Here is a 25,029-nt window from a genome sequence, read left to right on the forward strand (position 1 = left end):
AAGAAACGGGGCGCCTCGGATGGGGCAAAGAAGCGGTCCGCAGCCACGTTGGCCGGGACGTCTCGACCCAGTCGCAGCACTGCATACCGGTGTATTGGAATATTTGGCCAATGAGTCAAGCCCTTCACTCTTCGATCCAAATGCGCCCGACTTGCTTGTGCCTATTCGCAACAACACTGTGCATCCAACACATCAAACTAGCTTGACGCCTAGTTCTTATCTATCACACATTGCGCTTCCTATACAAATTCCAGGGGGTTGGTGCCGTTGTCAATTTATGTCAAAGGAACTTTCTGTTGCCGTTAAACTTGAAATCACACGCATCAGTTCAAAATGGGCAGTACGTACCTTTTCAAGATTGAAGGGCGTCGTGGTGTGTACTGCAACGTTGCTGTGGCGCTTGCATCCCGCCCGAGCCCGACATTAGCTACTGCGCGCGATTTCCTCGCCTCTTTGGGCTACATGAACGACACACGCAGTTTCCACATTGTCGATATCCGCGGCAAGTGGACGACCAAGTACGCAGTTGAGCGTAGCGACGAAGACAAACTGCAACTGCACCGCGTGCAGGACCAGCACGGTGTCATTCACTTGTAGAGCCTCCGTTGGTCGTGAGGCCTTGTGCCTATTATAACGGACAGTAATGACAAAAGATGTGGAAGGTTCCTGTGTTCTAGTGTGATGGACTGGCTGCTGCTTTCACTCTGGAACCAAGTCTAGATCGACATCTGTGCAAACATTTTCGTCGTGTACGATAGCAACAGTACAATCCATACCATAGTACAGCAAAACCACCCTGTTCTTTGCGCCTGTACGTCGTTGCCCGACCGTGTGAGCGACGTACCCAAAAAACTTAAAGAAAATCCGGATCCGGGTAATGATGTTGGTGAACCTTTCGCCGCGTATGCGCCGGTATATCTCACAGCAGTGTCCAAGCACCGCCATCAAGAAACAAACAACGGCAACAATGCATCTTCATTGAAGGTGCCCAGAGGTACCCGTTTGGAGCTGCCTCGTGCTCGCGTTCTTTTGCAATGGGCTCCGAACAGCATTGACTGTGTCTCTCAAACCATGGGACCCGTCGGTGGTGTTGGACAATACGCTACGCTAACGTCAAAGAACAACTCCAACGGGCATTCCTTGCACCGTTCTCGACGCCGTTCACAGTGCATTTTACTTGTCCCAATGGGCAGCTCGCCAACCATCTTTTTGCACATTAACGGCAAGCGCCTTGCGATTGCTCTCAAGTACGAGCCCACCACACTGGCGGACCTTCGCGACTACTTGAAAAAGGAAGGCCACATGACAGACAACGACCGCTTTATCCTCTTCCGCTACAAGAGCAAATTGCCGGTGACGGACAAGCACGTGCCGTACGAAGTCGAGCCTGAGTGCGAGCGCTCGATCCCTACGAGCGCATTGTACGAGTTTGGTGATCCCTACGCCGGTGTCATTCGTCCGCGCTCCAAGAAGGTCGTTCGAGACATGCAGATTGCGCCGGCTCCGTGCAAGGCCTAAGCTCGGAGCGTACAGTAAAGCACGCGAGCCGTAATGAGTCACAACATATTGTGGACGGAACTTGTTAGGATTTTGTTGCGCAAGATGTCTGCTGCTACTAGGTCATTGCTTAGTGAGGGAGCGTTTCAAACTTTATTGGCGATTGGCTGGAGGTCAGCGTGTAAGGAGAGAGCCATGGCATCGTGGGACTACTAGCATCGTGGTGGCAAGGACTCCTTCTGGAAAACATCCCGAGCTTGGATCTGGCGATGCACATCGACCGTTGACGCGCCACCCTTTCCCACGGCTAGACAAGTTGGACAATCGTAGGGCCGAGAAGCGCAACTGTAAGAACTCAACGTCTGTCATTTGCCCATTTAGCTTGCGATGGCAACCCGCTACTACTTTGAGATTGGCCCCCAAAACGTTGTCGTGACCTTTTCTGGGACGCCGACGGTCGCGGATGCCCGAGAGCTGCTGCAGCCCAAGGGTTACATTACTAAGGCGACGCCGTTCTATCGCCCTCATGGTGAACACTCGTACGAGGTCGACCGCAAGAGCGAAGCCGTCATGCCCCTCACCGAATTGAAGCGTGCGGATGGAACCATTGGCATATGACAGTCACCAGCCAACGCCTGACAGCACCGCGCGCTGGTTCAATCGTATCGTCTGGGATGTAAGGTGTGATTATCCATTCATCGATATGTTCGAGTATTGTTGCCCCTACACAGCGATTGCATAGCATTGAAGGATCCTTGTCGACGGGCGGGAAGATATTACGATAGAATAGAACGTGTCATTTTTCGCTATTTACGAGACTGCTTGACGCGAAGCCGTACGTGGTCTAATGCCTCGAGGTCCGGGTAGTCGGTGATCGTATACGGGTCGATCAGCGTCGTGTCACGGTGCAAGAGTTTCTACTCGCCGCCCAATAAGACACCAAATACGATCTTAGAGCGCACCAGCGACTCCATAGGCAAGTCAAACTCCATCGAGAGGTAGCTCTTGAGCACAGCAATGGTTTGTCCCTTCTTAAACTAGCGACACCATTTTTGTGGGAAGGAATTCGAGAGAGAATGGTACCTTTTCCTGGACTTCCGAGCCGTCGGGCAGCTCAAAGACAATGTCAATGTCCTCCTCCTGGAGCCGGCGCGCATCGTCGACCTTGGATTCTTCGTCGGGCACGTCTCGGGTCGTCGGGATCGCAAGCTGGAGCTTCTCCATCCGTGGTGGTTTTGCAAAAATCGGTTGCACACCGCAATTTACTGTTGAAAATCACGCTATTTTCGTAGTTTGGCCAAGGACACTGTTTGCTCCAGTGCGTTTCGTTTGCAGGTACTCGGATCCCGTATATAATGGGTTCGTCACACGAGCTTTGTCGGTGCGACCAGATTGCTCGACGCGCGCCCGTGTCTCTATTGCGAGACCCGTGACGATGCAACCACAACGCAAGACCAGCTGCAGCGGGTGTTTACGTGTCTTCCGCCTTGACCAAGCAGACTCGCAGCCTTCCCGGCTTTTGCGACGCACGCAAACAACATGGTTGCACGAAGCATTACGACCGCCCATACTGTTTCAATGTCTCAAGTTCCAACGTCGATAGCAGGCTTTCATGCTTCCTCTCGTGCGTAGAGCCTTTCTCGACGTACTAGGCGCTTGTAAATGGATTCGTCGTGGTGGCTTTCGACCTTTGTTCGGCTCTTTTACCAGCTCTCGAGCGTGGCGTACTGGAGGCTGTGCATCCGAGGTTACTAAATATCATCGTATCAATTTGAAACAGCCAATCAGATGTCTCTATTATGCAGATTATGCAATGCATTTAAATTCGTAAACTTGATACACTGATATGATCGGCTGTGGTCTGCACTCTCGCACGCCCTCGTTGGTTGGGAGGGTGCTTTGATCGTACGGACGCAAAAGCAACTTTTCTCATTTTCAATTCGTCGCCTTCGAGCAACCAAACAAGCTGCATGTCGACTCTCGTCACGCCGAAAAACGAGTGGACGATCGCCATGGTTGGCCTCTCAACGTTGTACATTTTGGGCCTCAGACAACGTTTCGCCTTAGGTCGATAAGCTCATGAAGATCGTACGAGGCGAGAAGACGTGGGAAGAGGTCGCAGCTGCATTCTGGCCGCACAATGGTCCCTCTTGTCGCCAGCGGTTCTACAGCACGCTGGCCAAAGTCCATGGTCGGTGGAGCGACCTCGAGATGCGTTGGCTGTTGTTTGCCATGTTTCTGACACGAACGCGTCGCCAACCATGGCTTTTGATATCGGACATTGTCAATACCCGCTGGTGCGCAATGAATGCTATACTCGGGCGTGACGGTGCTTATGGTCTTGTTGTTACCGCCAATGCATCTATAAATGGCGCCAACTCTATGCGAAAGGCTTGGCAACGTTTGCGTGGGGGCCGCCGGCGGATTCGACAACCGAGCAACAAGAAGCCATCACGAGAGCAAGAATGACGACGACGGACGATCTCGAGATGCGCCGTGGGCTCGCGGCGCAGCTGACGGGGCTAAACATTCACACGGCGCACGAGTGGTCGATGACGTTCACGGACGAAGGCAACGACCCATTGTGGCGCGAAATCATGGCGCTCGACACGATCGAGGCGGACGATTTGCAGTCGGCGTCGACTCCTCATCTCTCGATGAGCGCCATCACGATCCACGAGCCTTCCTCGGCCGAGACCACACGCTCAGTGCCAAGCGTTGCCCCCGGCGTCGCTTCGCCGCGCATGGCCGTCCCGAGCTCGGGCGACTTTTCGCACTGGTTCCACCGCGAGATTATTCTGCGTATGCAGTCCCGGGGGCCGTCGACGCTGAATGAGCAGCATGGTCAAGACAACAACTCGACACAAACCGGTTTGCTACACGCACACTAATTTGTGAGCGATTTACCTCTATACATCTATACATAAACCTCCAACATATGATCCTCCGTATACCATTATATTATCCGGCAGCGTCAAATTGCGAGTGCAGTCTTTGCAGCAATGTTGCGCACGGCCAGTCGACTCGCGCGCCGCCGAACGTCATGGCAGCCGACGCGCCTCGTGTCGAGCGAGAGCTTGAGCTTCCCGCGCACCAAGCTATCGTACCTCAGCAGTAGGCTCAAGCGCCCGGAAGCTGCCTTTGAGCCGTTCATTGCTACGCTCGAGGACAACTGGTACACGAGCGAGGCCGACGTCTTGGCGCTCACGTCCGCCGACGCGGCGACACTCCACATTCCGCTGCGCATTCTGCAGCTGCTTCAGGAAGGCGCACCGGTCGCGGCGCCAGTCGTACATGACACGTTTGAGCCCGAGCCCGTGGCGGCGCCCGAACCGACACCCGCCGCCGCCACGCTGCCGGTCGTCGACTTGAGCGCGGTTTTGACGCCACCAACGCGCGCCAAGTACGAGTCCATCCGCATTGGCAAGAAGAAGCAAGACACGTACGGCCTGACGGTGGCCGAGACGCCCGAGGCGCTCCAGCTCGAGCTCAATCGCTTCTTGGCGTACATGACGACGCCGTCGCTGGGGCAAATGGAGCCGCCCATTCGCATGGTATTACCTTTGAATCTGAATTGTCTTGAATGATCTGGTGTTCTAGAGCACGGCGGAGCCGTACATTCGATTGGTTCGGCTTGCGCTCGGGTATGCACGCGACCACACCGAGATGCAAGGAGTACGAGTCTCAAACCTGGTCTCGCAATGCCACAGTTAATGATGTTTACGTAGCCCTTGACGCTGCAAACGCTGATCCCGTCGGCCGAAGCGAAGTCAGCCGAGGTCATCTTTCAGTACATTCAGTGGCTCCGCCTCGAGCGCAAGGCCGCGCCCAACTACTGCGCCAACATGCTTCGAGCGCTCCTAAAGCTCGCCAAGTACCTCTACGGTCGCGGCAGTAAGCTCGATCCGACGTACGGCGACAAGGCCTTTGACGATATTCCCGTGATTCGCGAGCTGCGCAAGATGCACAAGACCACGTCGTTGCAGTCGGGCCAGTCGCATCGCGCGGTCGATGAAGAAAAGGTGCGTCGACCACATCCCACTTTACGGAAAATAGGACGAATTCGACTAGAAATGGCTCGCGTGGCCCGACTTTTTGGGTGTTGTCGAGGCGCTCAAGCTCGAATGCAAGGAGACCACCGAGAACGACAAGCCGCGCACCAAGTCGGTTTATATGATTTTATGACATTATTGCTGTCACAAAGACGATTTTGACGCGTGGTGTAGGTATGCGATTGCACAGAGCTATCAAAAGTGCGTCATGCTGGGCATTTTCTCGGGCATTCCGGACCGTCAGCGCACGCTGCGCGAGATTGAGATTGGCCGAACGCTGCATCAAAATGCGACCGGGCAGTGGATCATCACGCATGGCCCGGACGACTACAAGACGGGCAAAGCGTATGGCGAGCGTCCGCCGCTGGTATGGTGCTTCTTGTATATTTTTGTCCATACGGGCGATTTCATGGAATATGTCGTAGGTCATTCCCGACCATATTGTGCCCTATTTGAACGAGTTTTTGACCACGTGGCGCAAGGAGCTGAATCCCGTGGATAGCCACAACTTTTTGTTTTGCAACACCAAGGGCGAACAAGCGACGGCCGACTTTATCTACCGCACGTTTACACGCGCCATTTACCGTGTACGACATTTTGTTTTGCGTGATTCGGTATGGATTTGTGACACGTTAGCACACGGGCAAGAAGACCAACCCGCACTTGCTCCGCGACAGCATCGTGACCTACTTGCGCGGCCAGAGCTCGGCGACCGAGAAGGACCTGGAAGCCCTCGCCATCTACATGGGCCATAGGTATTTATCATGGGATTTGTGGTGGTATTTTACGTCTATTTTCCTAGTTTGCACATGCAAAAGAGCTCGTACGATCGTCGCACCAAGTCGCAAAAGGTCGCGCCCGCGATCGAGCTCATTCAGTCCATCAAGCCGGCCATTTTGAAAAAATAAAGAGCAAAAATGACATGGATTCACCTTGTGCATGCTCGTGTCGACGTCTTGTGGGCGCCCACAAGGAATATTTCAAAGATATTTCGTCTTTGTTGGTTGTCGTTGAAGCGTGTGAATGGCTCGCGGTATCCTGAATAGCAAAGCTTGCTTGCGTGTCGTGCAATTGCGATCTGAGATGCGACGAACCGAATTGGTTGGGAATTGGATTCCGAGCGGAATGGAATTTTTAACAAAATTTACGGACTCAATCGTGGCGACTGTCGAACTCTAATAGCCTCGATGATAGCAGCAGACTACAACTAGTCTAGTCTTAGGCTACCACGAAATGGCGCTTATTGGTTGACCCAATTTCGCATAGAGATGGTCCTATCAAACGGCCGGTGTACTGGAGAATCAATCTGGGCCACCTTCATCAAGACACAAATGACATGCGTTTCGTCGCTCGACGAGCCATCTCAGCTCGCTCTTCCTCTCGCTGGCTACCAGAATTAAATAATTAGTCGGCAAGGAGCCAATGTAGTGATGTCAACGCCCCTTATACAATCCAGCAAGTTGGCGTCTTTTGAAATTGCTTTTTGCATTTTATTATCAACCCATCCAACGGTCAACTACAGTGTAGACGACGGCCATGCTTGATACCATCGGTATACAAACGCCAAGGCATTTGCACCGGCCCTCGCATCGACCGCACCGCGTCACCCGACGACGGCCAAGATGACCGTATCCGAGTAGCCATCTTAAGCTGGCGCGCGTTTGATTGGCCAAAACTGAGCGCGTCCTCGCATTTGATTGGCGGAATGAACCACGCTGGGTTTTTCAAGCTGGTTGCCATTTCCCTACTGCCCCGACCGAGCCCAATGATCTCGATCCGCCCGACCGCCATCGCCCACATCTCGCAGCTGCTCGCGACCGCCATGGACGACGCCGAGACCGCGCTGCATGGCTCCATGGACCCGCTCCGCGACATGGCGCTCTTCCGCCACCGCCTGCATGCCATCAACTCGTACATGATGGACGCGGTCAAGGCCGCCAAGAACCGCCCGTCGGACGAGGCCAACATGTACATGACAATCGAGTTCCTCCACGAGATGCAGACCAAGCTCGCGCAGGCCGAAGCCATCGAGCACCAGTTCACGCAGCTCGTCGAGACGCGGCCACACACCGCGCTCCTTAGCGCCCTCGCGACGTAAACGCTACCCGACCTGCCTGTCTTAACTTAGCGTCGCGTCTGCCTGCATGTCTTGCTATGAAGGACTGAATATACCATTCGACCTTGATGATGATGATCCTACGTATGCATTGCTGGGTCTTGCACCGCGATCTCCAGTCGCTGACGCCGCCTCAGTCGCTGGCGTCTCTCAAGGACCTTGACAAACTGCGTAGCTTTGCCGCCGACCGCGACGCCTGAAAGGACTTACTGTTGTCCAGTGCCTCTCCCACGGCCACACGCGTCGTAGGGCGACAACAGAAGAGCCCCTGCGGCGCCGCCTGCGCAACCACGGCCCGGCGAGCGCATGAAGAAGGAGGAGATTGCTAGTTGCTACGTCTGCAAAGTCTACTAACAACAAAGATAACGCGAAAGACGACCATGTATATGTATACTGCTGGGTAAGGAAGCTCGTGCGGGGCGATCGCTATGCGACTCACTGGGCGATACGAAACCAAGGTCCATCATTGAATACTGATAAGTAAAATACGTTAAACGATTAAGATTACAACCACCCGTCAAGGAACACGAGAGCTCTAGGAGCACGCAGGACAGCGTCGTGTGGTCGCTGGTCACTCGCGCTACTTGATGCACGGGAAAGGCTGGACATGCGGCATGTCGTCCATGAGCTTGAGCGCGTTGAGGTACTGCGTGTTGACATGCACCCAGTCCTTCTCAAGTAGCCCTTCGGTCCACGAACCTTGGACTGAGCTCGGGTTGTACTCATACCCGCTCTCGGGGTTGAGGGACCACATGTAGCCACCGGCGTACCCGGGCGTCTTGAGCATGCGCAGCACATTCTGTGTCACGCGCTGCGTCGTCTTCTTCTCGTGGGCGTCAAGTGTAAAGAGGCCGCCAAATTCGCCGAGTACGAGCGCGCCGTCCTGGACGTGGCGGAGGTACCCAAACATCTCTTCAGCACTCTGGTTGACCACCTCGGTGAGGGTCGCGTCGTCGTACTCGGTGTAGCCAACGAGGACATCGCCGTCACGCTTGCCGCCGTTGACCAAGTAGCTCTGTGGGTACACAGAGGGCGAGTAATAGTGCGGTGAGTACACGAGCTTGTCGGCGACCGCGAGCTGCAGCGGAAATTGGCCTAAATTTCAAAACTCAAAACCAAAAATCAAAACTCAAAAATCAGAAAAAATGAAATAGACAATGTTGTGCACAAGACGACGTACCCGCCTCCCGAAGACCGCCACCCCACCAGTCGAAAAAGTAGGACGTTTGGCCGGCGACCGTGATGTTGTGCTTGGCCGCATTGCCTTCGACGAACGCGAGCCAGTTGCTACAGGCGTGCAGCATGCGATTGGCGATCGTGGCGGCGCCCGTGCGAAAGTCCTTGGGGCCGTTGTCCCCCCACGTGGTACCGTACGGTTCGTTCTTGAGGTCGACGCCAATGACATTCCAATAGGACGCATGGCAAAACGACGACGTAAGGACGTCAATGGCGCGCAAAAACTCATCGGATGTCGTCGAGTTGCCATACCACGCATCGCCCTTCTCGGTCGCGTTCAGGTTGTGCACATCGAGGAGGACCGAGATGCCGCGCGACCCGAGCGCTTGCACGATGCTCCCGATCGTCGAGATGTAGCTGGTGAGGTTGAGCGCGGCGTTCGCGTCTTGGTGGACCATTGCAGCGGTGGGCGGTGTATTCCGCAGCAGGCTCTGCACGCTGAGCGGCAGTCGCACGCTATTGAATCGGTTCCGGCTCAGAAAGGCCGTGATTTCGTACTAAGGTCATCGAATGCAATTCTCGAAACGTTGATGAGGGTGGCGCGTACCAGCGTCGTGCCGTTCTGGTCGTTGGTCCAGAGACCGAACGGGATGTTGTTGATGGTTTCCATACCAAACCAGTTGATGCCCTTGATCGAGATGGGTAATTCCGACTTGTCAGCCCCCACGACAAAGATTTGTCCTTTCTTCGAGACGTAATTGGGGAGCTGGCAGCCTAGTTGGTAGTATTGTTGAGACGACGGACGCCATATTCGAAGCGTACCTTGGTTGCTGTACGATAGCGGGTTGCGGTCCTCGTCCGGCGCCCACACGCTGCCGTCTTGGATTTTGCCGATCGAATAGACTTGACGCGTCGGTGCGGGTGTTGGCGCGATCGTTGCGATTGAACTCTTGTCTTTGCCGGTTCCCAGCGCGCTGTCGCTGGACGTGCCGCCGTACTGCCACACGAGAACGGTCACGACAGTACCGATGAGCACAAGCGCCGCGGCAGCCAAAATGGCAATCTTCCGGCGGCGCTACACATCAGAACGTTGACCACCGGCTATTATAGAGGAAACATGCGTACGTGGGTGGGCGGTGCATCGTGTAGAAGCGGCGGCTCGGCGTGCAGAATGGTCGCGTTCGTCGGCGTCACCGCTTCGTGGGCGTACTTTGGTGTCGCACTCATTGAGCTCTCGACTTCAAAAGTTGAAATGCCAACACGAATTCGCGAAACAGCTTTTGCAATCCAACTGCAAGTGGCCAAAGAAACCACCACCCTATCCGACCCGGCACCCGAACCAGGTCACCACCACGTGAGTCACGGGGTGTATGTCCCTTCTGCCATCGCGAGCCAGGTCCACGATCAGACACTCCCACACTATTGGGAACGTGCGCGGGATGAAGCTGACGCGTCGACGTCGTTCGGTGCCGTCTACGTCTTGTGCACGTCGTCTAGACGTAAGGCTGCAGCGCACGACGAAGAGCTTCAGAATATATTGGTATTATAATCGCAAACAGATGGACCATGTGTTGCCGCAACATCTGCTGGCGGTTGCTGGAGGCGATGTGTATGGACGACATGCCTTCCTACAGCGAGGGCATAAGATAGGATGGATCCCATGGCAGGGCCAAGATACCCTGGAAACAATCCAGCCAATCCACCCACCCATCAGCTGCGCAAAACTCAACACATCGGACCGAGAATTGTAAAAACGAAACTCTCATTTCGATGACGGTCATGAGGAGACGTCGGGGGAGAAGGAGTTGTGCAGAATGAATTATAGGTGTCAATGATGCGCGGGGATAACTACCAGTGTGGTGCCATTGCGAGAAATGTGGGGTATGCCGTCAACAAGGGATATATAAATTTTATTCCATTGGCCGCCAAGGTTGTGGCGACGACCCGGGGTACGCCCATCGTGTTCAGCAACGTCGCGCAGAGTGTCCTCATAACACCTTCAAGAAGCTTGGAAGCCATCATTTATGCGGATAAATTTTCGAGGCCAATCCATTCCACCGCGCTCGGGTGGGATAGGAGCCAAATATTAGCGCAAATAAGAACTGATTTTGCGTCGACATAGTGAAGGGCTTTTCGTGGGTCAGAATCGAGAGAACGACGCCAGCACCGAAGCTTTTCTACGCATCTTCTTCCTTGTCGTCCTCCTCGGCCACTTCCTTTGTCTTTTCCTCGGTCGACGGCTTCTTCAACGACTCCTTCTTCGTGCCCGTGACCGGCGGCGGGTCCAAGATCGAGCGCACGTTAAACTTGCGGAACTGGTGAAAGTTGGTGACGACGCTCACACCGCACACGTTCTAATGGCGAGATTCGTTTCACTTTGAGTTTGCCCTTTGAGTTTGCACTTTGGGGTACCTTGAAGATTTCAATCAAAATGACCACGTCGGGAGTTGTGAGGTTGACCTTGTGCGCCGGCCCGACGACGGCGACGCACGCGTTGATGATGTCCATGGACGCAATGTTGCCCGAGTTGCGCTTCTTGACTTCGACCGAGAACGTAAGGTCCTTGGTGTCCTTGAAATGGCGCTCAATGTACGGCGTGACCGCCTCCGTGATCTCGGTGATGTCCGGGAAGCACAGGTTTTCCAGCGGAATCACGCGCTGGATGAAGCGCGACGAAAACTGCTTGGTGGCCTCGATCTCTTCAAAGATGTGGTTGACGAGAGCCACGACCGGGATCTTCTTGTCCGCGATCTGGATCATAATGATGCCCTTCACGCCCTAGACGCGCCACAATCAGATATGATAGACACAGAAACCGCGTTGATTGTACCGAGTCGAGCGCAATGAAGCGGCCCTTGTCCTTCTTGAGGCCCTTGATTTCCTCCGCGAGCTTCTCGGCCGACGTCTTCGAGTCGTCGTCCGCGTCGTCGTCATCGTCATCGTTCTCGTCGAGATCCTTGGGGTAGTGCTTATCGGCCGTGTCGTTGAGGATGTTGAGGATGTCCTTGACGACCTGGCGCTCCTTGGTGCGGTCGCAGGTCACGAGAATGCCGGCAAAGCCTTTCGCCGTCGACGCCACGTTGCGCTTCTTCTACAAGGCCATATACGATCTTAGTGCTACGAATGCAATACGATAGGAGCGTACGTAAACCGGCGGCTGCCACGCAGCCTTGCGCTTCGTGCCCGTCTTGGCCTCGGTCGTGCTCATGCTGCAACAATCGGTGTTTGGTTGGTCCCAATCTTCATGTGTATAAAACAGCCTGCGTTTCCAACACCACACTCACGTCTGATTGGCCCTATGTGCGGCCGCGCTGGTTTCATACGGTTTAAAACGCAATACAGATCGTGGATTGGTCCAAATAGCTGGGTTGTTTTCAACTTGTGTTTTATTCACCGTGACAGTCCCAGATCGGTCGAACGCAATCGCTCGACCGCTGCTCCTTCTGGGCACTGCCAGACAGCGTCGAGGCCGCCAAAGCAACCTGCTGGCTAGTCAACAGTCCGTCCTTGTGTGAAACCTATGGGCTAAATCCAGTCGACGTAACGGGCCGACGAACTATACTGAAGCCAAGAGACGTTCAACCGGCTCGGCAAGTGGCTCCGTTAAAGTGCGATTGACCCATCGCTAGTCATTTGCAGTTTTGACTGCATTAAGTGCGGGTGGGCCGGCGCACTTGCGCGCGCGTGTTTATGGGAGGTGCTACAAACGAGGGTTTACGTGTTCTAGTATCGAAACGACTGGTGCAAACTGGGAAATCAGCTTCAGTCAGTAAGTTTCGAAGACCCAAGATGAGCCGCCCCCAAGCTGCCTTGACCACGTGGTGGAAGAAGTACGCGCCCGAGACGGGCCGCGTCGTGCGCACGCTCTCGCCGTACGAGCAGCGCCCGGTTGACTATCTGATCAAGTCGGCGCCGCAGAAGGCCCTTCGCAAGGTCCAGGAAAACGCGCTTGTGCTCGTCCCTTCGTTCTTCTTGCTCTGGGGCACTGTCGCCTGGGCCAAGGGCGAGAACGACCGCTACCACCGCACCCACTGGGCTTAAATAACGCGCGGCGATATCCTCAATTCATAGAATGTATTACCGTGGCCTGCGTCCTTCGTCTCGTGATGACCACTTGCATCGCTGGCCGCGACAGGAAGGCCATCTTGCTCAGCAGTGTGCAGAGGCCTGTATGGCGAGACCTGATTGCTACGGCCGAATGAGAGCGGCCCACTTGCGAGCACGCCAAGACCGTCTGACAGGCGACACCCTGGGCCGTACTCTGCTGGCGCACACATCATTCGGGCTGGAGCTGTTGTAGCCGCTTGAAGACGATGATGACCCGCCCACCGTGATGGCCGAGCTGCCATGCCGCTGCTTGGTAGACGCATGCATCGTGGCGTTGCTGGGTGATGGGCTGGGAAAGGTTGCGGGCGATCTCGCCGCGAGGAACAATTCACCGTCGTTGAGCTGGATGGCGATACAAACGTCAAGAGCTTTTGTGTGCGACACGGCTCGTCGATGTGTGCAGCGCCGAGGTTGCATGACGCAAGTGGTTTTTCCCAAACGCGTCTCAAGTACGGTCGACGTCCCCATATCATGATGCCGCCTTGTGCAAGCCGTTGGGATCGACATCATTTTTGCACAGCATACCCAACCAAGGATTCCATCCCGAGTGTACATTGGCAAAGGCTACTAAAACAAGTCCTCGGCTATCACCGCCTGGCCCTGTCGGCAGCCCGAACGGTCGAGGCCAGCGACCAGCGGCTTGCTAGAAAGTACAAATTTCGAACTGAGATTCACGTTGTAGCGGTAGAGATAGACTGCGACCGCCAGTAGGTAGCTAGCTCCGTGGACCACAAGTTGTCACCAAGGATGCATTCGCGTGCTTAGGGTTGTCGCGAGCGCGACGAGGATGCTTGTCGCTGCACGTACTGGCACACTGGAGCGTGCACAAGGACTTAGCTTGGACGGCGAAGACGATTCTGTCACACAAGCAGTGACTGAGCTCCAGCTCCTACGGCGGTGTCCGTGCGTAGTACCGGTAGCAGCATGCGCTACGTGGACAGCAGTCGCGTGGACACGTTGGACATCGCCTGCCTCGATCTTGAGACACTCTTGATACGTTCCGGCGGCAATCTTTCGGATACCAAGGCGTATCCGGTGCGCCCGATCCATTTTCCGCATTTCGACTCTCGCAGTACCCACCGCGCGGCAAGCTGCTTACGCAAAGAAGCCGCATGACCGACCCGTATCCGCGCCCGCCCATGAGCCGCGCCGAGAGCATGGCGCCCCGCTCGATCGAGTCCAGCTGGAGCAACTCGTCGCTGCGACAGACGCTGCCACGGTCGGCCTCGGCGGTCTCGCTGCCCGTGCAACACGCGTCGTCGCTGCATGCGCCGGCGCACGTTATGGACCACAAGACCGAAGCGCAGTTTGCGTCCGAGATGAAGCACGCGCTCTCGATCGTCGACAAGTTCTTTGGGCCGTCCGTGCTCCAAGACCACTCGATTCCGCGCGAACTGCTCATGGAAGCGCAAGGTCTTGTGTTTCTCACGATCTACAAGCTCGGCTTTCTCGTGTCGGGCAAAGGCGGCAAAGGCTTTGTGATGGCGCGCACCGCGCACGGCTGGTCGGCGCCTGCGTTCATTGGCAGCGGCGGCATTGGCTTTGGCATGATGGTCGGCGGCGAGGTCGTCAACTACATCATCATCCTCAGCTCGCGCGGCGCCGTCAAGACGTTTACGCGCAACGGGCAAGTCCAGTTGGGCTCCGAGCTCGACTTGGCGGTCGGGCCCCTCGGCCGCGCCGCGGCCGCCAACTTGAACGTCGGGCGTGGCGGCGTCGCCCCCAACTACTCGTACTCGCACTCGATGGGCCTCTATGGCGGCATTGGCCTCGCCGGCGCGATCATTGTCTCGCGCAAGTCGTTCAACGACAAGTGTTATGGGTCCCATGTCCGTGTCAAGTCGCTCTTGGCCGGCGAAGTCGCGTGCCCGCTTGCACAGCCGCTTTGGGAGGCGCTCGATAGCGTCCTCAACATGACGCGCGAGTACCGGAACGGCGTCCCGGTCGTGAACCCCCGTGGCGCCGTGTGCCACGAGTGCGGCTTTGCCAACAAGACGGGCGCGCGTCAGTGCGAACGCGAAGCATGCCAGGCGCTCTTGGTCTACTCGACGGGCCTGCACTCGGGCAAGCGAACGATCGGGAAGCTCGTGCTGGCCCCCGGCATGCAGTAGCTACGACCTCTTGGCTGTAATGTATTTTCACATGATTACGTTGATGGATGGACATGTATGCATCGCTCAGCAGCGGGACGCTACGCTCGGCGGTGCGAGTGGCCATCGACCCCGTGCTGTGCCCAGCGACGCGACACGACCATGCGGCGTAAGACGAGTCGCCTCGCATCGAGCAACGATGCTCATGGGCCCTTGGGTGGACGCTGGCGCTTTGGCTACAGGAGCGCCGATGCGGCGGAATGGCCAACATTGCACTTTCCGTGAGATGCCTATTGCTCCTCGCAGGATAGTCGTTCATGCGTGCGCTTGGCTTCGAGACAGCCGTGCAGAGCGACTGGCTGCCGTGTGCGTCCCGTATCCCCACAGGCGGCTCCAGTCGTCGTTCCTCTTCCTGCCTGCCCATGTCCGTGTTGCTCTACACTTTACTGGCCATGCAGAGGCCACTCGTCGAGCTGCCCATTCACCATAAGGCTCCTCTCGCCCACGTAGTCCGAGCTAGTGCATCGCGCACCCTTTATCGGCCGTCGTTCCAATGCATGTAGGCCATGCTGACCGCTGCCATGGTGTGTGGCGCTGGCCACGGCAGGTTGCACGCTGTCGAGGCCCAGAATCCGTGCGTGGCTTTCGCATTCCTGCGCTCGACCAGCTCTCTCTAGCAGCCTTGCCGCCTCTCTAGACGCAGCCATCGTCGCTGCGCTACCATCCGCTCGGCAGCAGCTCGTGGCGACCTCGTACCTGCCTGCCTTGGCCAGACTGACTGACGTGTGGCGTACTTGTGTGAGCACCTCGGGTTCCGCGCAAGTGCGATTTTGAGGTCGAGCGTACTTACGTGAGACGCGGCCCTTGCCCCGTCAAGTGCGGTTTCGGGCGTATCCGGACAGCTTCGATCTTGAGCCGTCGTGGGAGTTTCCATTTTCGCCCAAGGCCGCGGACGGGGCTGGCGCGGACGACGGGATGTTCAAGAACACGTTCCAGTCCGGGTTCCTCTCGATCCTCTACAGCATCGGGTAGGCTCTATACAGCGTGTGTGAAGGCGTCGTCTCTGAACGCGTCGGCTAACATTAGGAGCAAGCCGCTGCAGATTTGGGACAAGCAAGTCCGGAATGGGCACATCAAGCGCATTACGGACCAGGACATTCAATCGTCCGTGCTCGAGATCATGGGCACGAACGTGAGCACGAACTACATTGCGTGTCCGGCGCTCCCGGCCAAGACGCTCGGCATCAAGCTGCCGTTCCTTGTCATGATCATCAAGAACCTCAAAAAGTACTTTACGTTTGAGGTTCAGGTCCTCGACGACAAGAATGTGCGCCGACGCTTCCGCGCGTCCAACTACCAAAGCAGCACGCGGGTCAAGCCGTTCATTTGCACGATGCCGATGCGTCTCGACGAAGGCTGGAACCAAATCCAGTTCAACCTCTCGGACTTTACGCGGCGCGCGTATGGCACGAACTACATCGAGACGCTCCGCGTCCAGATCCACGCGAATTGCCGCATTCGCCGCATTTACTTTTCGGACCGCTTGTACTCGGAGGAAGAGCTCCCGCCCGAGTTCAAGCTCTTCCTTCCGGTGCCCAAGGGTTCGGAGCCGCCGAAGACCGAAACCCTCGCCATGTAAACGACCTCATGACGGCGATGGACGCCATCAAACCACGAGACGAGACGATAAAACCAAAGAAATTCATTCCATGTGCTTTATACTACGACCGATATATTCGACCCACCACTCCACAGTACAGTCGTCCACGAGACCCACGACGCACAGCCGAGAGCAGCACGCAGTCAAGAAGCATCGCAAAGCGCCACACGGTCGCTCGCTTTGGGGTGTTGCCTCTCGCAGGCTTGATGGAGTAGGCGAGGTTTGCTGAAGATCCTGCTCGAGTCCATGACATGTAAGGAATCAAGTCGAACGACGGGCATGCCACCTCATCGTGGCAGTGCTCATCATGCACATAGCACAAAGCCGCGTGCTGCTTTATCCGTTGTTAGCACGTTGATGCGCCACTCTACTCTACTCTACTCTCTCGTATGCGCTTGCTGGGCGATCTGTGGTGTTGGTAGACGTCCTGCTTGCGCCGACGACGTCTCTTCTGTCCTCTCAGAGTAATTCCTCTGGCGCGGTGGTCAGACCATGCACCTTAGCATAGCAATGTATCGACGAATAGCAAGCAAATGTCCATGATAGACCCTGCCTGTGGCGGTCAGCACTTGCTTCGGCTCGATCCATCAGCATTCTTCACTTGCCAGTCGCACCATGGCATGCTACTAGGCTCCTTCAGTGTATTGAGCTATGCTATCTATGCGTTCAGCAGTGTCCTCCATAGCCTGAGCATCATGCTCGGTAGGTCGGCCCGTCTCGTAGCCTTCCCCCGCCTTCGCCGGCGCGCTTTTCGCAGCTCCAAAGACACTGCAACCTCTCCACGCAAATAGTGTATAGTTGAAATTGTCGTCCCAGAATGAAGCAAAGTCCGCCAAAGCACGTATGAATCGCCTCGAAACGCCTTAATTCGTCAGACCCACGCAGGCCGTGACGGCGATCAAGGTTGCTGCACCGAACAGCTTCGTAGTCTGCGTGCCTGCAGGCATCCCGCTGTGCACACGATTTCGGTGCGTATACGGATCCTCCGGATAATATGGAAACGCTGGTTTGCGGGTCATTTTGGCATCGATGGCTCTGCGGTACTGCGTGCGTCGCTTCTCGACGGGGCCGACGCCGATCAAGTCGCGCTTGGACTTCAAGGCGCTCGTCGCGAACGTAGATGCTGCTGTCCGCAACGTGGCCGTGCGCAAGAGCGGCGGCGATCCGGCCCGCGTGGCCTCGCTCTACACGACGCATGCGCAGCAGACGCAGCGCGTGAACCTGTTGCGCCAAGAGCGCAATGCACTCGCCAAGCAAGGCGCGGACGAGGCCGCGCGCCTTCGTGGCCGCGACATCAAGCTCGAGATTCAGGCGCTGGAAACCTCGTTGTCGCAGCTCACTGACGACATGGTATTCTCGCTATAGCGTGGCCATCTCTGCACCCTCTGTCGATCTAGGAACGCGAGGCGCTCCTCTTGCCCAACCACACGCACCCGGAGAGTCCGCATGGGCCCGAAGAGAACTCGGTTGTCAAGCACACGATTGGCACCAAGCCGACGTTTTCGTTTCCGCCCAAGGACCACCTCGACCTCGCGACCGACCTCGACATCCTCGACATGAACTCCAAGATGGCCGGCTCGCGCTTTGCGACGCTCAAGAACGACGGCGCGATGCTGGAGCTGGCGCTCGTTCACTGGAGCATGGCCAAGTTGCGCGCCAAGGGCTTCGTCGTGCACTTGCCGCCCGACGTCGCCCATGCGAGCATCGTCGAAGGCTGCGGCTTCCAGCCCCGCGGCGAGGCCACGCAAGTCTACTCGGTCGCCAACTCGGACTTGTGTCTCGTGGGCACGGCCGAGATCCCGCTCGCAGCGCTGCACGCCGACTCGATTCTCTCGACGGCCGAGCTGCCGCTCAAGGTCGCGGCGTTTGGCCACTGCTTCCGCACCGAGGTGGGCCACGGCGGCAAGGACACGCGTGGTCTCTACCGTATCCACCAGTTTAGCAAGGTCGAGATGTTTGCCTACGGTATCACTCGTCGTATCGATGGGCGAGGCTGTATACCGCGCTGGTGTAGGCACGCTCGACCAAGCCGAGACGTTGATGCAAGAGCTTTTGGATGTGCAAATGGAGATTGTGTCGGAGCTCGGGCTGCACGCGCAGGTGGTCGACATGGCCACCGAAGACCTCGGGGCTCCGGCGTACCGCAAGTTTGACATCCTCGCCTACATGCCGGGCCGCGGCAGCTACAACGAGATTTCGAGCTTGAGCAACTGCACCGACTACCAAGCGCGGCGCCTCAACATCCGCCACAAGAGCGAGGCGGAGAAGACGCAGTTTGTGGCGACCTTGAACGGCACGGCCTGTGCGATCCCGCGGCTCATCATTAGCATCCTCGAGAGCTTTCAGGAGGCCGACGGCGCCGTGCGCATCCCGGATGTGCTGCGACCGTACTTTGGCGGCCTCGAACGTCTGACCAAGCCGACTCGAAAGACCAAGTAAGCGTAAGACGACAAAGACGAGAGCATCCGCTAGTACAGGCGTGGCGACGATCTCGTGTTGGGTGCAAATACGGAGAGAGGGACGATCCATGGAACCTGGCTGGTCACACGTTCGATGCGACCGTCCACAACCTCTGGGAATACATGTGTAGCACTCGCGTTTGGCTTCCTTTCACTTCCCCCCGTCGCCCCCAAGCGGAAAAAACACCCGCGTTGGATTCGCGTTTTTTTGGCGACATCCTGCACAGGATACTTTGGTCGTGGAAGCAGGCAGAGGCGCTTCAGTGCACTTGTTGTATGGCCTATCCCCTTGCCGATCCAGTGCTGTTGCTGTAGGTACACCGTAGACGAGGCATACACGCTTGTGGAGAAGAAACCGAGGGGCGTGCAGGGGCGTTGGAAGCACGCGTGGGCTCCAGCGCCAGCGTTCGTGTTTGTGCGACGCCAGACCGGGCACAGGAAAGCCACCCAAGAGTCAAAAAGATCGACGACGACGACCAAGCCACCACCAACTTCAACTCGTTGCGCAATCCCACGGAAAAAAACCCAATCAAACGCCAATGAAACGATGCGCACATTGAGGCGCGGCGCTTGGTAATCATAAGCGTGCCATCCCCGGGCTGATCCTCGCCGAATCCGCGCTCTAGTCTTTTTCTCTATACCGAATTTCATAGCATCTTGGCTGGGCGCCTGGGACACACCCATGCAAGCTGGTTGCACTTGGACCCTTGACCGCTTGAAGGATGTGGCGGCGTCATTTGATTGGCGGCTCGACTTGAAACGCAAAAGAAGACGCGCCGTCGTCACAAAAAACAAACCAATCACAGTCGTTGTCCGACCCGTCACCGGTCCCCACCTCTCGGACTTGATATTTTCCGGATCTCGGGTGTCGTTACCTGTATCACTTTATACTATCCGATCTGAGAGGTGGATATCTTTCGCTGCGGACCTCACTTTTCACTTTTGGATTTGCCTCCTCCGCATCAAGATGATGTCTGTCCTCCGCCGCGCCGCCACCGTCGCCGCCAAGCAGCAGCCCTACGCCGGCACGTGGGTGCGCGCCATGAGCAGCCTCCCGAGCCTCGAGACGGTCGGCCTCAAGACGACGGGCCAGGTGTTCCGCAACTTGAGCTACGCCGAGATCGCCGAGCACGAGCTCAAGAACGGCGAGGGCGTCTTTGTCAAGAACGGCACGTTCAAGGTCGACACGGGCAAGTTCACCGGTCGGTCGCCCAAGGACAAGTACTTTGTCGAGCAGGCGCCGTCCAAGGACAACATTTGGTGGGGTTCGATCAACCAGCCGATGAAGCCCGAGGTGTTTGACGAGCTCCACGACGTGGTCAAGCAGCACTACAACGCCGCCGAGAAGGTGTACGTCTTTGACGGCTACTGCGGCGCCAACCCCAACTCGCGCAAGCGCGTCCGCATCATTACGGAGCTCGCGTGGCAGCACCACTTTGTGACCAACATGTTCATCCGCGCGACGACCAAGGAAGAAGTCGAGAACTTTGAGCCCGACTTTACGATCATCAACGCGTGCAAGGTCACCGATACCGAGTACAAGAAGCACGGCCTCAACTCGGAAGTGTTTGTCGGCTTCAACATTGAGAAGAACGTGGCCATCATTGGCGGCACGTGGTACGGCGGCGAGATGAAGAAGGGCATCTTCTCGATGATGAACTACTGGCTCCCGCTCGAAAAGATCATGGCCATGCACTGCTCGGCCAACAAGGGCAAGAACGGCGATACCGCCCTCTTCTTTGGCCTCTCGGGCACGGGCAAGACGACCTTGTCGGCCGACCCGCAGCGCTACCTCATCGGCGACGACGAGCACGGCTGGGACGACGAAGGCATCTTCAACTTTGAGGGCGGCTGCTACGCCAAGACGATCAACCTCAGCGAGGAGAACGAGCCTGATATCTACCGCGCCATCAAGCGCGATGCGATGCTCGAGAACGTCTGGATCACGGAGAACAACGAGCCCGACTACTACAACACGTCCAAGACGGAGAACGGCCGCGTCTCGTACCCGATCCACCACATTGACAACCACGAACCGACGTCGAGCGGTGGCCACCCCAACAACATCATCTTCCTCACGTGCGACGCCTACGGTGTGCTCCCGCCCGTCTCGAAGCTCACGCCCGGCCAGGCCCAGTACCACTTCCTCTCGGGCTACACGGCCAAGGTCGCCGGTACCGAGCGTGGCGTGACGGAGCCGACGGCGACGTTCTCGGCCTGCTTCGGCGCGGCCTTCCTCCCGCTCCACCCGACCAAGTACGCCGATCTCCTCCAGGAGAAGATCCAGACGCACAAGTCGGACGTGTACCTTGTCAACACGGGCTGGACCGCCGGTGGCTACGGCGTCGGCAAGCGCATGTCGATCAAGGACACGCGCGCCTGCATTGACGCGATCCTCGACGGCTCGATCAAGAAGTCGGAGTTCTCGACGGACCCGATCTTTGGCCTCGCGACGCCCAAGACGCTCGGCGCGATCTCGCCCTCGATCCTCAACCCGCGTGATGCCTGGGAGGACAAGGCCGCGTACGACGCGACCGCCAACAAGCTCGCTGGCATGTTCAAGGCCAACTTCCAGAAGTACATCTCGAAGGAGCACACCGACTACTCCAAGTTCGGCCCCCTTGTCTAAACCTCTATATACTTCCCCTGTACTTTGCTGTCCTTACCGTTCTTGCCTTGATACTGACTTGATACTCTGCACCCAAGGCCCATGTAGCTGTATGCGCCCAACGCCGGCGAAGACCTCAATGACCAAGTGCCTGCTCTGCCGAGGTATCGCACCGCATGATGACACCAGGCGGCGGATCGAACCCCGCAGCTCAAGCCATTGTCGACAGAGACCACGAAGATGGTCAATCTCGTCAAAATGGTCGATAATGTTGCAAAAGCAGCTGATTCTACCACGTTAAAACTCAATGCCATAGACTGCGTAGCCGACCCATGGGCCCATATGGCGGTCGTCGACCTTCTCGAGACGCGCTTGGTGCGCTTGAAGCACGTTCACGATGGCGTCATGGCCGTAGAGCTGCGCGACGGGCAGCGCGCGCTGCGAAAACCCTTCGACCCGATTTTCGCAGAGGAAGCGGACGACGTGGAGGTGGCCGCTGGCCGCCGCGCCATCGATCGCAAAGAGCGACGCGCCTTCGTCCCGATGCGTATGTAAATACTGCACGACGTGCAAATGGCCGTGGTCCGCTGCTTGGTCCATCGCATCGGTCGTACACCCGACATTGAGATGGTGTTGGGTCAGGTAGGCGACCACGTCGAGGTTGCCAGCACTTGCTGCGAGGGTCATGGCGTCGACGGTGCCTTCGAGGCCGTACGAGTCGTGAAGGAGCGCGAGAATCTCGACCGACCCGAGCGCTGCCGCGCGATCAAAGGTCGTGTTGGACGCGCCCGGCACAGCCAGCGCCTTTAGAAAGTGCAAAATCGCCAAGTGCGGGCGGAGACCAACGTAATACCACACGCCGGGCGTCATGTGCACGTCATATGTGGCCATGAGGTGCTGTAAGAGCGCCACGTCATGGCACACGACCGCCTTGTTGAGCATCGAGTTGGTGACGGCGTCCGGAAACATCGCCGTGAGCGCGTAGACCAGGTCAACGTGACGGCCCATGATGGCCGCCTTGATCGCATGCCGCGCTGCGCGGTCTGCGCCCGGCAGGCGGAGAAGGTATAAGGCTACCTCCAGATGCCCGCGCGCCGCCGCTTGCTGGATTGCGTCGTGGATCGTCGCGGCCAATGGTACGTGGGGTGCCCAGCGGGTAAGTAGAGACAAGTGGCCTTCGCGTGCGGCCATGCAGAAGGCCTCGTGCACCATCGACGAGACATCCTCGATGGCCGAGATAAGAAATGCAGTGACGGCCTGCTGGCCAAACTTGGCGGCCGACACAAGAGCGCGCGCTGGCAGCGGCGTGCACTGATGGTAGCGCTCGAGACGAGCCATGTCACCGAGGGCCGCAGCCATGCACACGGCCAGCAGCGTCGTCGAGCGATCTGCCTTGACGTTGGCGACCGAGAGACCGAGGTCGAGAAGCTCCAGTTCGTTTGGTGACGTCCGCAGAAGACCCTCGAACGCGGTGCAGAGCGCATCGGTGGTAAGCAAGATGGCCTCGCGCTGGTGCTGGCCTTTTTGGAGGGGCCGTTCGTGAAGCCGGAACGACGCTTGAAAGGCGAGGAGACTTTGGTAGAGCCCGCCTTGGTACTGCGTCATGCAGGAGAAGAGGCAGGCATTCGACAAGACGGCGTGGGCCGACGAGCACGATGGAGGTGTCACCATGTTGGGCACTTGGTATGTGACGTCGACGGACGTTTTGACCGTTGGCACGCGCCGCCATACTGCGCCTCTCCCGTTATGAGCCATCTCGTGGTCCGCACCAACAATTTATGAAACGCAAATGCACTAGCAACGAAGAGAGAAAGGTGATGCGGCCCCACAACACCAGGACGCACAAAAATTGCTGGTGATGTGGCCTGCAACGTGGCATGGAAGAAAGCCTGAAGCGAGAGACTTCGTCAGTTCTTCAACTCGAACAAGTGCAATGTGGGGCTTTGACCACACTATTTGCGTGCCATCACGAGAGCACGCCACGTAGAAAACATGTGTCAGTCCTTCCAAGATTGAGGGCGTTCGCCAATAGCGATGCCAGTTTACGAGCCTCGAGTAGTAGTAACGCGTCTACGCTATGAGTCTTATCGTTTCGAGACTACCAGTGCCGGAACTTGGTTTTGCCAGGCGGCGCGTGGCCATGCCACACGGGTCGTCGCCGGCGTGGAGCATTCGGCCAATCAAAAGGCAGCAAAACGGCCGGCCGATCTTGGCACGTCAGTTTTCTATTGACGTGGCAGCACGCATGACAACGATCTTCCACACGCTCCCGGACGAAGTCTTGGACCAGATCCTTGGCTGCTGCAAACGACCGAGTCAAATTGCACTCGCTACTGTCTTGCCATCAGCGTCCCAGTACCTCTTGCGTGCCAAGCGCGACGACCATTTGCGGGCGCTGCGGGACCGTCCGTCACCGGCCAAGGCCATCGAGCAAGCGCACTACTGCTGGCTTCCGGCTTCCATTTCAAAGACAAACGACGCCATTGCTTTCCAAGAAGCTTGTCGCAGCGACGACGCAGAGGCGATCTTGGATATGTGGAGCCATGCGCGGATCATGGCGCTGCCGACGGCCCTCCGTCACACGTGCATTTGGACGCGCCTTGAGGACATTGAGCACCGCTGCGCACGGGAATCCTTCTTGCTCGCCGCGCTGGACCACGGCTGGGTGCAGCCACATGCTGCCTACTGGACCATTGTCGCTTCGCCCTCGATTGACGCATGCAACGTGGCCCGCGACCGCGTGCAGCAACAGCTGCCGCTTCTTGTCGCTGCACAAAATGGCTACTGGCGCATCGTCCACCGGCTTCTTGACACCTTTCGTGGTGCGAACGCGACCAAGCGCATGGTGCTTGGCGTGCTCGCCGCAGCGTTTTATCACGGCGAGCGGTCCGTGATCGAGCGGCTCGTCCGGAACTTTCAGCTGGAGCGACGCATCCCGCGACGCTTGGCGACGAGCATCTTTCGGCAGCGACAGCCTGTCGACACACTGGAAACAGCCGTCGCTTTCGGTTGGCGACACATTCTCGGCTGGCTCGAGCCGTCGCTGGATGGTCTCCTTCAGTGGAGGCAAGCCGCGTGGACGACGCCGCAACGACGACCCAGCTCGCTGCTGCTCACGACAACATACTTGGGAAAGAGAAGTCGTTATCTCATTGAGCCATGAATAAACACTCGGGATTGTACTCTAGTTGGTGTCGACTGACATAGGACACTGTTCTGCACTCCGACAGGAAAATCACCACGTTGGCAAGTACCGAGTAAAAG

General features: G+C 57.2%; 14 protein-coding genes across 14 annotated transcripts in view; 10 read left to right on the top strand and 4 right to left on the bottom strand.

Moving 5' to 3' along the window:
- The window catches only part of SDRG_04581 (hypothetical protein), a gene marked incomplete at both ends in the record, with an annotated part of 1,536 nt that extends 939 nt beyond the window's left edge, over positions 1-597 (top strand). The window contains one exon of the mRNA XM_008610257.1: positions 428-597. Coding sequence (XP_008608479.1) covers positions 428-597 — 170 coding nt within the window. The remainder of the gene's footprint in view (positions 1-427) is intronic.
- Positions 598-1,185: 588 nt separating this feature from the next.
- On the top strand, positions 1,186-1,518 carry SDRG_04582 (hypothetical protein; the record flags this gene model as incomplete). Its single annotated transcript, XM_008610258.1, has 1 exon — positions 1,186-1,518. The coding sequence occupies one exon, from the start codon at positions 1,186-1,188 to the stop codon at positions 1,516-1,518; it is 333 nt and encodes a 110-aa protein (XP_008608480.1).
- Positions 1,519-2,181: 663 nt separating this feature from the next.
- Positions 2,182-2,726, bottom strand: SDRG_04583 (hypothetical protein). The gene is made up of 4 exons (XM_008610259.1): positions 2,581-2,726; positions 2,460-2,534; positions 2,278-2,414; positions 2,182-2,220 (listed from the first exon to the last, which is right to left on the bottom strand). The coding sequence occupies exons 1-3, from the start codon at positions 2,719-2,721 to the stop codon at positions 2,304-2,306; spliced, it is 327 nt and encodes a 108-aa protein (XP_008608481.1). The 5' UTR covers positions 2,722-2,726; the 3' UTR covers positions 2,182-2,220; positions 2,278-2,303.
- Positions 2,727-3,869: 1,143 nt separating this feature from the next.
- SDRG_04584 (hypothetical protein) lies at positions 3,870-4,446 on the top strand. The gene has a single exon (XM_008610260.1). It carries the CDS (start codon positions 3,963-3,965, stop codon positions 4,386-4,388), a length of 426 nt encoding a protein of 141 aa, XP_008608482.1. The 5' UTR covers positions 3,870-3,962; the 3' UTR covers positions 4,389-4,446.
- Positions 4,447-7,258: 2,812 nt separating this feature from the next.
- Positions 7,259-7,748, top strand: SDRG_04585 (hypothetical protein). Its single transcript, XM_008610261.1, has one exon. The coding sequence runs from the start codon at positions 7,315-7,317 to the stop codon at positions 7,645-7,647; it is 333 nt and encodes a 110-aa protein (XP_008608483.1). The 5' UTR covers positions 7,259-7,314; the 3' UTR covers positions 7,648-7,748.
- Positions 7,749-8,127: 379 nt separating this feature from the next.
- Positions 8,128-10,080, bottom strand: SDRG_04586 (hypothetical protein). The gene is made up of 5 exons (XM_008610262.1): positions 9,967-10,080; positions 9,664-9,916; positions 9,449-9,615; positions 8,846-9,398; positions 8,128-8,760 (listed from the first exon to the last, which is right to left on the bottom strand). The coding sequence occupies exons 1-5, from the start codon at positions 10,066-10,068 to the stop codon at positions 8,246-8,248; spliced, it is 1,590 nt and encodes a 529-aa protein (XP_008608484.1). The 5' UTR covers positions 10,069-10,080; the 3' UTR covers positions 8,128-8,245.
- A 758-nt stretch (positions 10,081-10,838) lies between these two features.
- SDRG_04587 (hypothetical protein) lies at positions 10,839-12,072 on the bottom strand. Its single transcript, XM_008610263.1, has 4 exons — positions 11,987-12,072; positions 11,672-11,932; positions 11,254-11,619; positions 10,839-11,195 (listed from the first exon to the last, which is right to left on the bottom strand). Exons 1-4 carry the CDS (start codon positions 12,047-12,049, stop codon positions 11,019-11,021), a joined length of 867 nt encoding a protein of 288 aa, XP_008608485.1. The 5' UTR covers positions 12,050-12,072; the 3' UTR covers positions 10,839-11,018.
- Positions 12,073-12,582: 510 nt separating this feature from the next.
- On the top strand, positions 12,583-12,936 carry SDRG_04588 (UcrQ family protein). The gene has a single exon (XM_008610264.1). The coding sequence runs from the start codon at positions 12,631-12,633 to the stop codon at positions 12,880-12,882; it is 252 nt and encodes an 83-aa protein (XP_008608486.1). The 5' UTR covers positions 12,583-12,630; the 3' UTR covers positions 12,883-12,936.
- A 1,027-nt stretch (positions 12,937-13,963) lies between these two features.
- SDRG_04589 (hypothetical protein) lies at positions 13,964-15,113 on the top strand. The gene has a single exon (XM_008610265.1). The coding sequence runs from the start codon at positions 14,061-14,063 to the stop codon at positions 15,057-15,059; it is 999 nt and encodes a 332-aa protein (XP_008608487.1). The 5' UTR covers positions 13,964-14,060; the 3' UTR covers positions 15,060-15,113.
- Positions 15,114-15,955: 842 nt separating this feature from the next.
- SDRG_04590 (hypothetical protein) lies at positions 15,956-16,762 on the top strand. The gene is made up of 2 exons (XM_008610266.1): positions 15,956-16,066; positions 16,125-16,762. The coding sequence occupies exons 1-2, from the start codon at positions 16,014-16,016 to the stop codon at positions 16,675-16,677; spliced, it is 606 nt and encodes a 201-aa protein (XP_008608488.1). The 5' UTR covers positions 15,956-16,013; the 3' UTR covers positions 16,678-16,762.
- A 914-nt stretch (positions 16,763-17,676) lies between these two features.
- On the top strand, positions 17,677-19,306 carry SDRG_04591 (seryl-tRNA synthetase). The gene is made up of 3 exons (XM_008610267.1): positions 17,677-18,048; positions 18,096-18,663; positions 18,713-19,306. Exons 1-3 carry the CDS (start codon positions 17,728-17,730, stop codon positions 19,135-19,137), a joined length of 1,314 nt encoding a protein of 437 aa, XP_008608489.1. The 5' UTR covers positions 17,677-17,727; the 3' UTR covers positions 19,138-19,306.
- Positions 19,307-20,085: 779 nt separating this feature from the next.
- SDRG_04592 (phosphoenolpyruvate carboxykinase [ATP]) lies at positions 20,086-21,920 on the top strand. The gene has a single exon (XM_008610268.1). It carries the CDS (start codon positions 20,125-20,127, stop codon positions 21,784-21,786), a length of 1,662 nt encoding a protein of 553 aa, XP_008608490.1. The 5' UTR covers positions 20,086-20,124; the 3' UTR covers positions 21,787-21,920.
- Positions 21,921-21,998: 78 nt separating this feature from the next.
- Positions 21,999-23,538, bottom strand: SDRG_04593 (hypothetical protein). Its single transcript, XM_008610269.1, has one exon. The coding sequence runs from the start codon at positions 23,518-23,520 to the stop codon at positions 22,063-22,065; it is 1,458 nt and encodes a 485-aa protein (XP_008608491.1). The 5' UTR covers positions 23,521-23,538; the 3' UTR covers positions 21,999-22,062.
- A 410-nt stretch (positions 23,539-23,948) lies between these two features.
- Positions 23,949-24,952, top strand: SDRG_04594 (hypothetical protein). Its single transcript, XM_008610270.1, has one exon. The coding sequence runs from the start codon at positions 24,011-24,013 to the stop codon at positions 24,926-24,928; it is 918 nt and encodes a 305-aa protein (XP_008608492.1). The 5' UTR covers positions 23,949-24,010; the 3' UTR covers positions 24,929-24,952.
- The last annotated feature ends 77 nt before the right edge of the window (positions 24,953-25,029 follow it).

This window comes from Saprolegnia diclina (genome assembly GCF_000281045.1).
Source record: "Saprolegnia diclina VS20 unplaced genomic scaffold supercont1.11, whole genome shotgun sequence".
In the NCBI taxonomy this organism is placed as follows: Eukaryota; Oomycota; class Saprolegniomycetes; order Saprolegniales; family Saprolegniaceae; genus Saprolegnia; species Saprolegnia diclina.

What these genes read in the sequence shown, in the direction of transcription:
- SDRG_04583 (XM_008610259.1), bottom strand. Translation starts at nt 2,721, where the DNA reads ATGGAGAAGCTCCAGCTTGCGATCCCGACGACCCGAGACGTGCCCGAC. An exon ending in GCTCGGAAGTCCAGGAAAAG is followed by an intron (nt 2,535 to 2,580) that starts GTACCATTCTCT and finishes TGGTGTCGCTAG; the next exon opens with TTTAAGAAGGGACAAACCAT. An exon ending in ACTTGCCTATGGAGTCGCTG is followed by an intron (nt 2,415 to 2,459) that starts GTGCGCTCTAAG and finishes GGCGGCGAGTAG; the next exon opens with AAACTCTTGCACCGTGACAC.
- SDRG_04584 (XM_008610260.1), top strand. Translation starts at nt 3,963, where the DNA reads ATGACGACGACGGACGATCTCGAGATGCGCCGTGGGCTCGCGGCGCAG.
- SDRG_04585 (XM_008610261.1), top strand. Translation starts at nt 7,315, where the DNA reads ATGATCTCGATCCGCCCGACCGCCATCGCCCACATCTCGCAGCTGCTC.
- SDRG_04586 (XM_008610262.1), bottom strand. Translation starts at nt 10,068, where the DNA reads ATGAGTGCGACACCAAAGTACGCCCACGAAGCGGTGACGCCGACGAAC. An exon ending in ACGATGCACCGCCCACCCAC is followed by an intron (nt 9,917 to 9,966) that starts GTACGCATGTTT and finishes TCTGATGTGTAG; the next exon opens with CGCCGCCGGAAGATTGCCAT. An exon ending in GCTATCGTACAGCAACCAAG is followed by an intron (nt 9,616 to 9,663) that starts GTACGCTTCGAA and finishes ACTACCAACTAG; the next exon opens with GCTGCCAGCTCCCCAATTAC.
- SDRG_04587 (XM_008610263.1), bottom strand. Translation starts at nt 12,049, where the DNA reads ATGAGCACGACCGAGGCCAAGACGGGCACGAAGCGCAAGGCTGCGTGG. An exon ending in GCTTCATTGCGCTCGACTCG is followed by an intron (nt 11,620 to 11,671) that starts GTACAATCAACG and finishes TGGCGCGTCTAG; the next exon opens with GGCGTGAAGGGCATCATTAT. An exon ending in TTTTGATTGAAATCTTCAAG is followed by an intron (nt 11,196 to 11,253) that starts GTACCCCAAAGT and finishes TCTCGCCATTAG; the next exon opens with AACGTGTGCGGTGTGAGCGT.
- SDRG_04588 (XM_008610264.1), top strand. Translation starts at nt 12,631, where the DNA reads ATGAGCCGCCCCCAAGCTGCCTTGACCACGTGGTGGAAGAAGTACGCG.
- SDRG_04589 (XM_008610265.1), top strand. Translation starts at nt 14,061, where the DNA reads ATGACCGACCCGTATCCGCGCCCGCCCATGAGCCGCGCCGAGAGCATG.
- SDRG_04590 (XM_008610266.1), top strand. Translation starts at nt 16,014, where the DNA reads ATGTTCAAGAACACGTTCCAGTCCGGGTTCCTCTCGATCCTCTACAGC. An exon ending in TCGATCCTCTACAGCATCGG is followed by an intron (nt 16,067 to 16,124) that starts GTAGGCTCTATA and finishes GGCTAACATTAG; the next exon opens with GAGCAAGCCGCTGCAGATTT.
- SDRG_04591 (XM_008610267.1), top strand. Translation starts at nt 17,728, where the DNA reads ATGGCTCTGCGGTACTGCGTGCGTCGCTTCTCGACGGGGCCGACGCCG. An exon ending in CGCAGCTCACTGACGACATG is followed by an intron (nt 18,049 to 18,095) that starts GTATTCTCGCTA and finishes CTGTCGATCTAG; the next exon opens with GAACGCGAGGCGCTCCTCTT. An exon ending in GGTCGAGATGTTTGCCTACG is followed by an intron (nt 18,664 to 18,712) that starts GTATCACTCGTC and finishes GCGCTGGTGTAG; the next exon opens with GCACGCTCGACCAAGCCGAG.
- SDRG_04592 (XM_008610268.1), top strand. Translation starts at nt 20,125, where the DNA reads ATGATGTCTGTCCTCCGCCGCGCCGCCACCGTCGCCGCCAAGCAGCAG.
- SDRG_04593 (XM_008610269.1), bottom strand. Translation starts at nt 23,520, where the DNA reads ATGGCTCATAACGGGAGAGGCGCAGTATGGCGGCGCGTGCCAACGGTC.
- SDRG_04594 (XM_008610270.1), top strand. Translation starts at nt 24,011, where the DNA reads ATGACAACGATCTTCCACACGCTCCCGGACGAAGTCTTGGACCAGATC.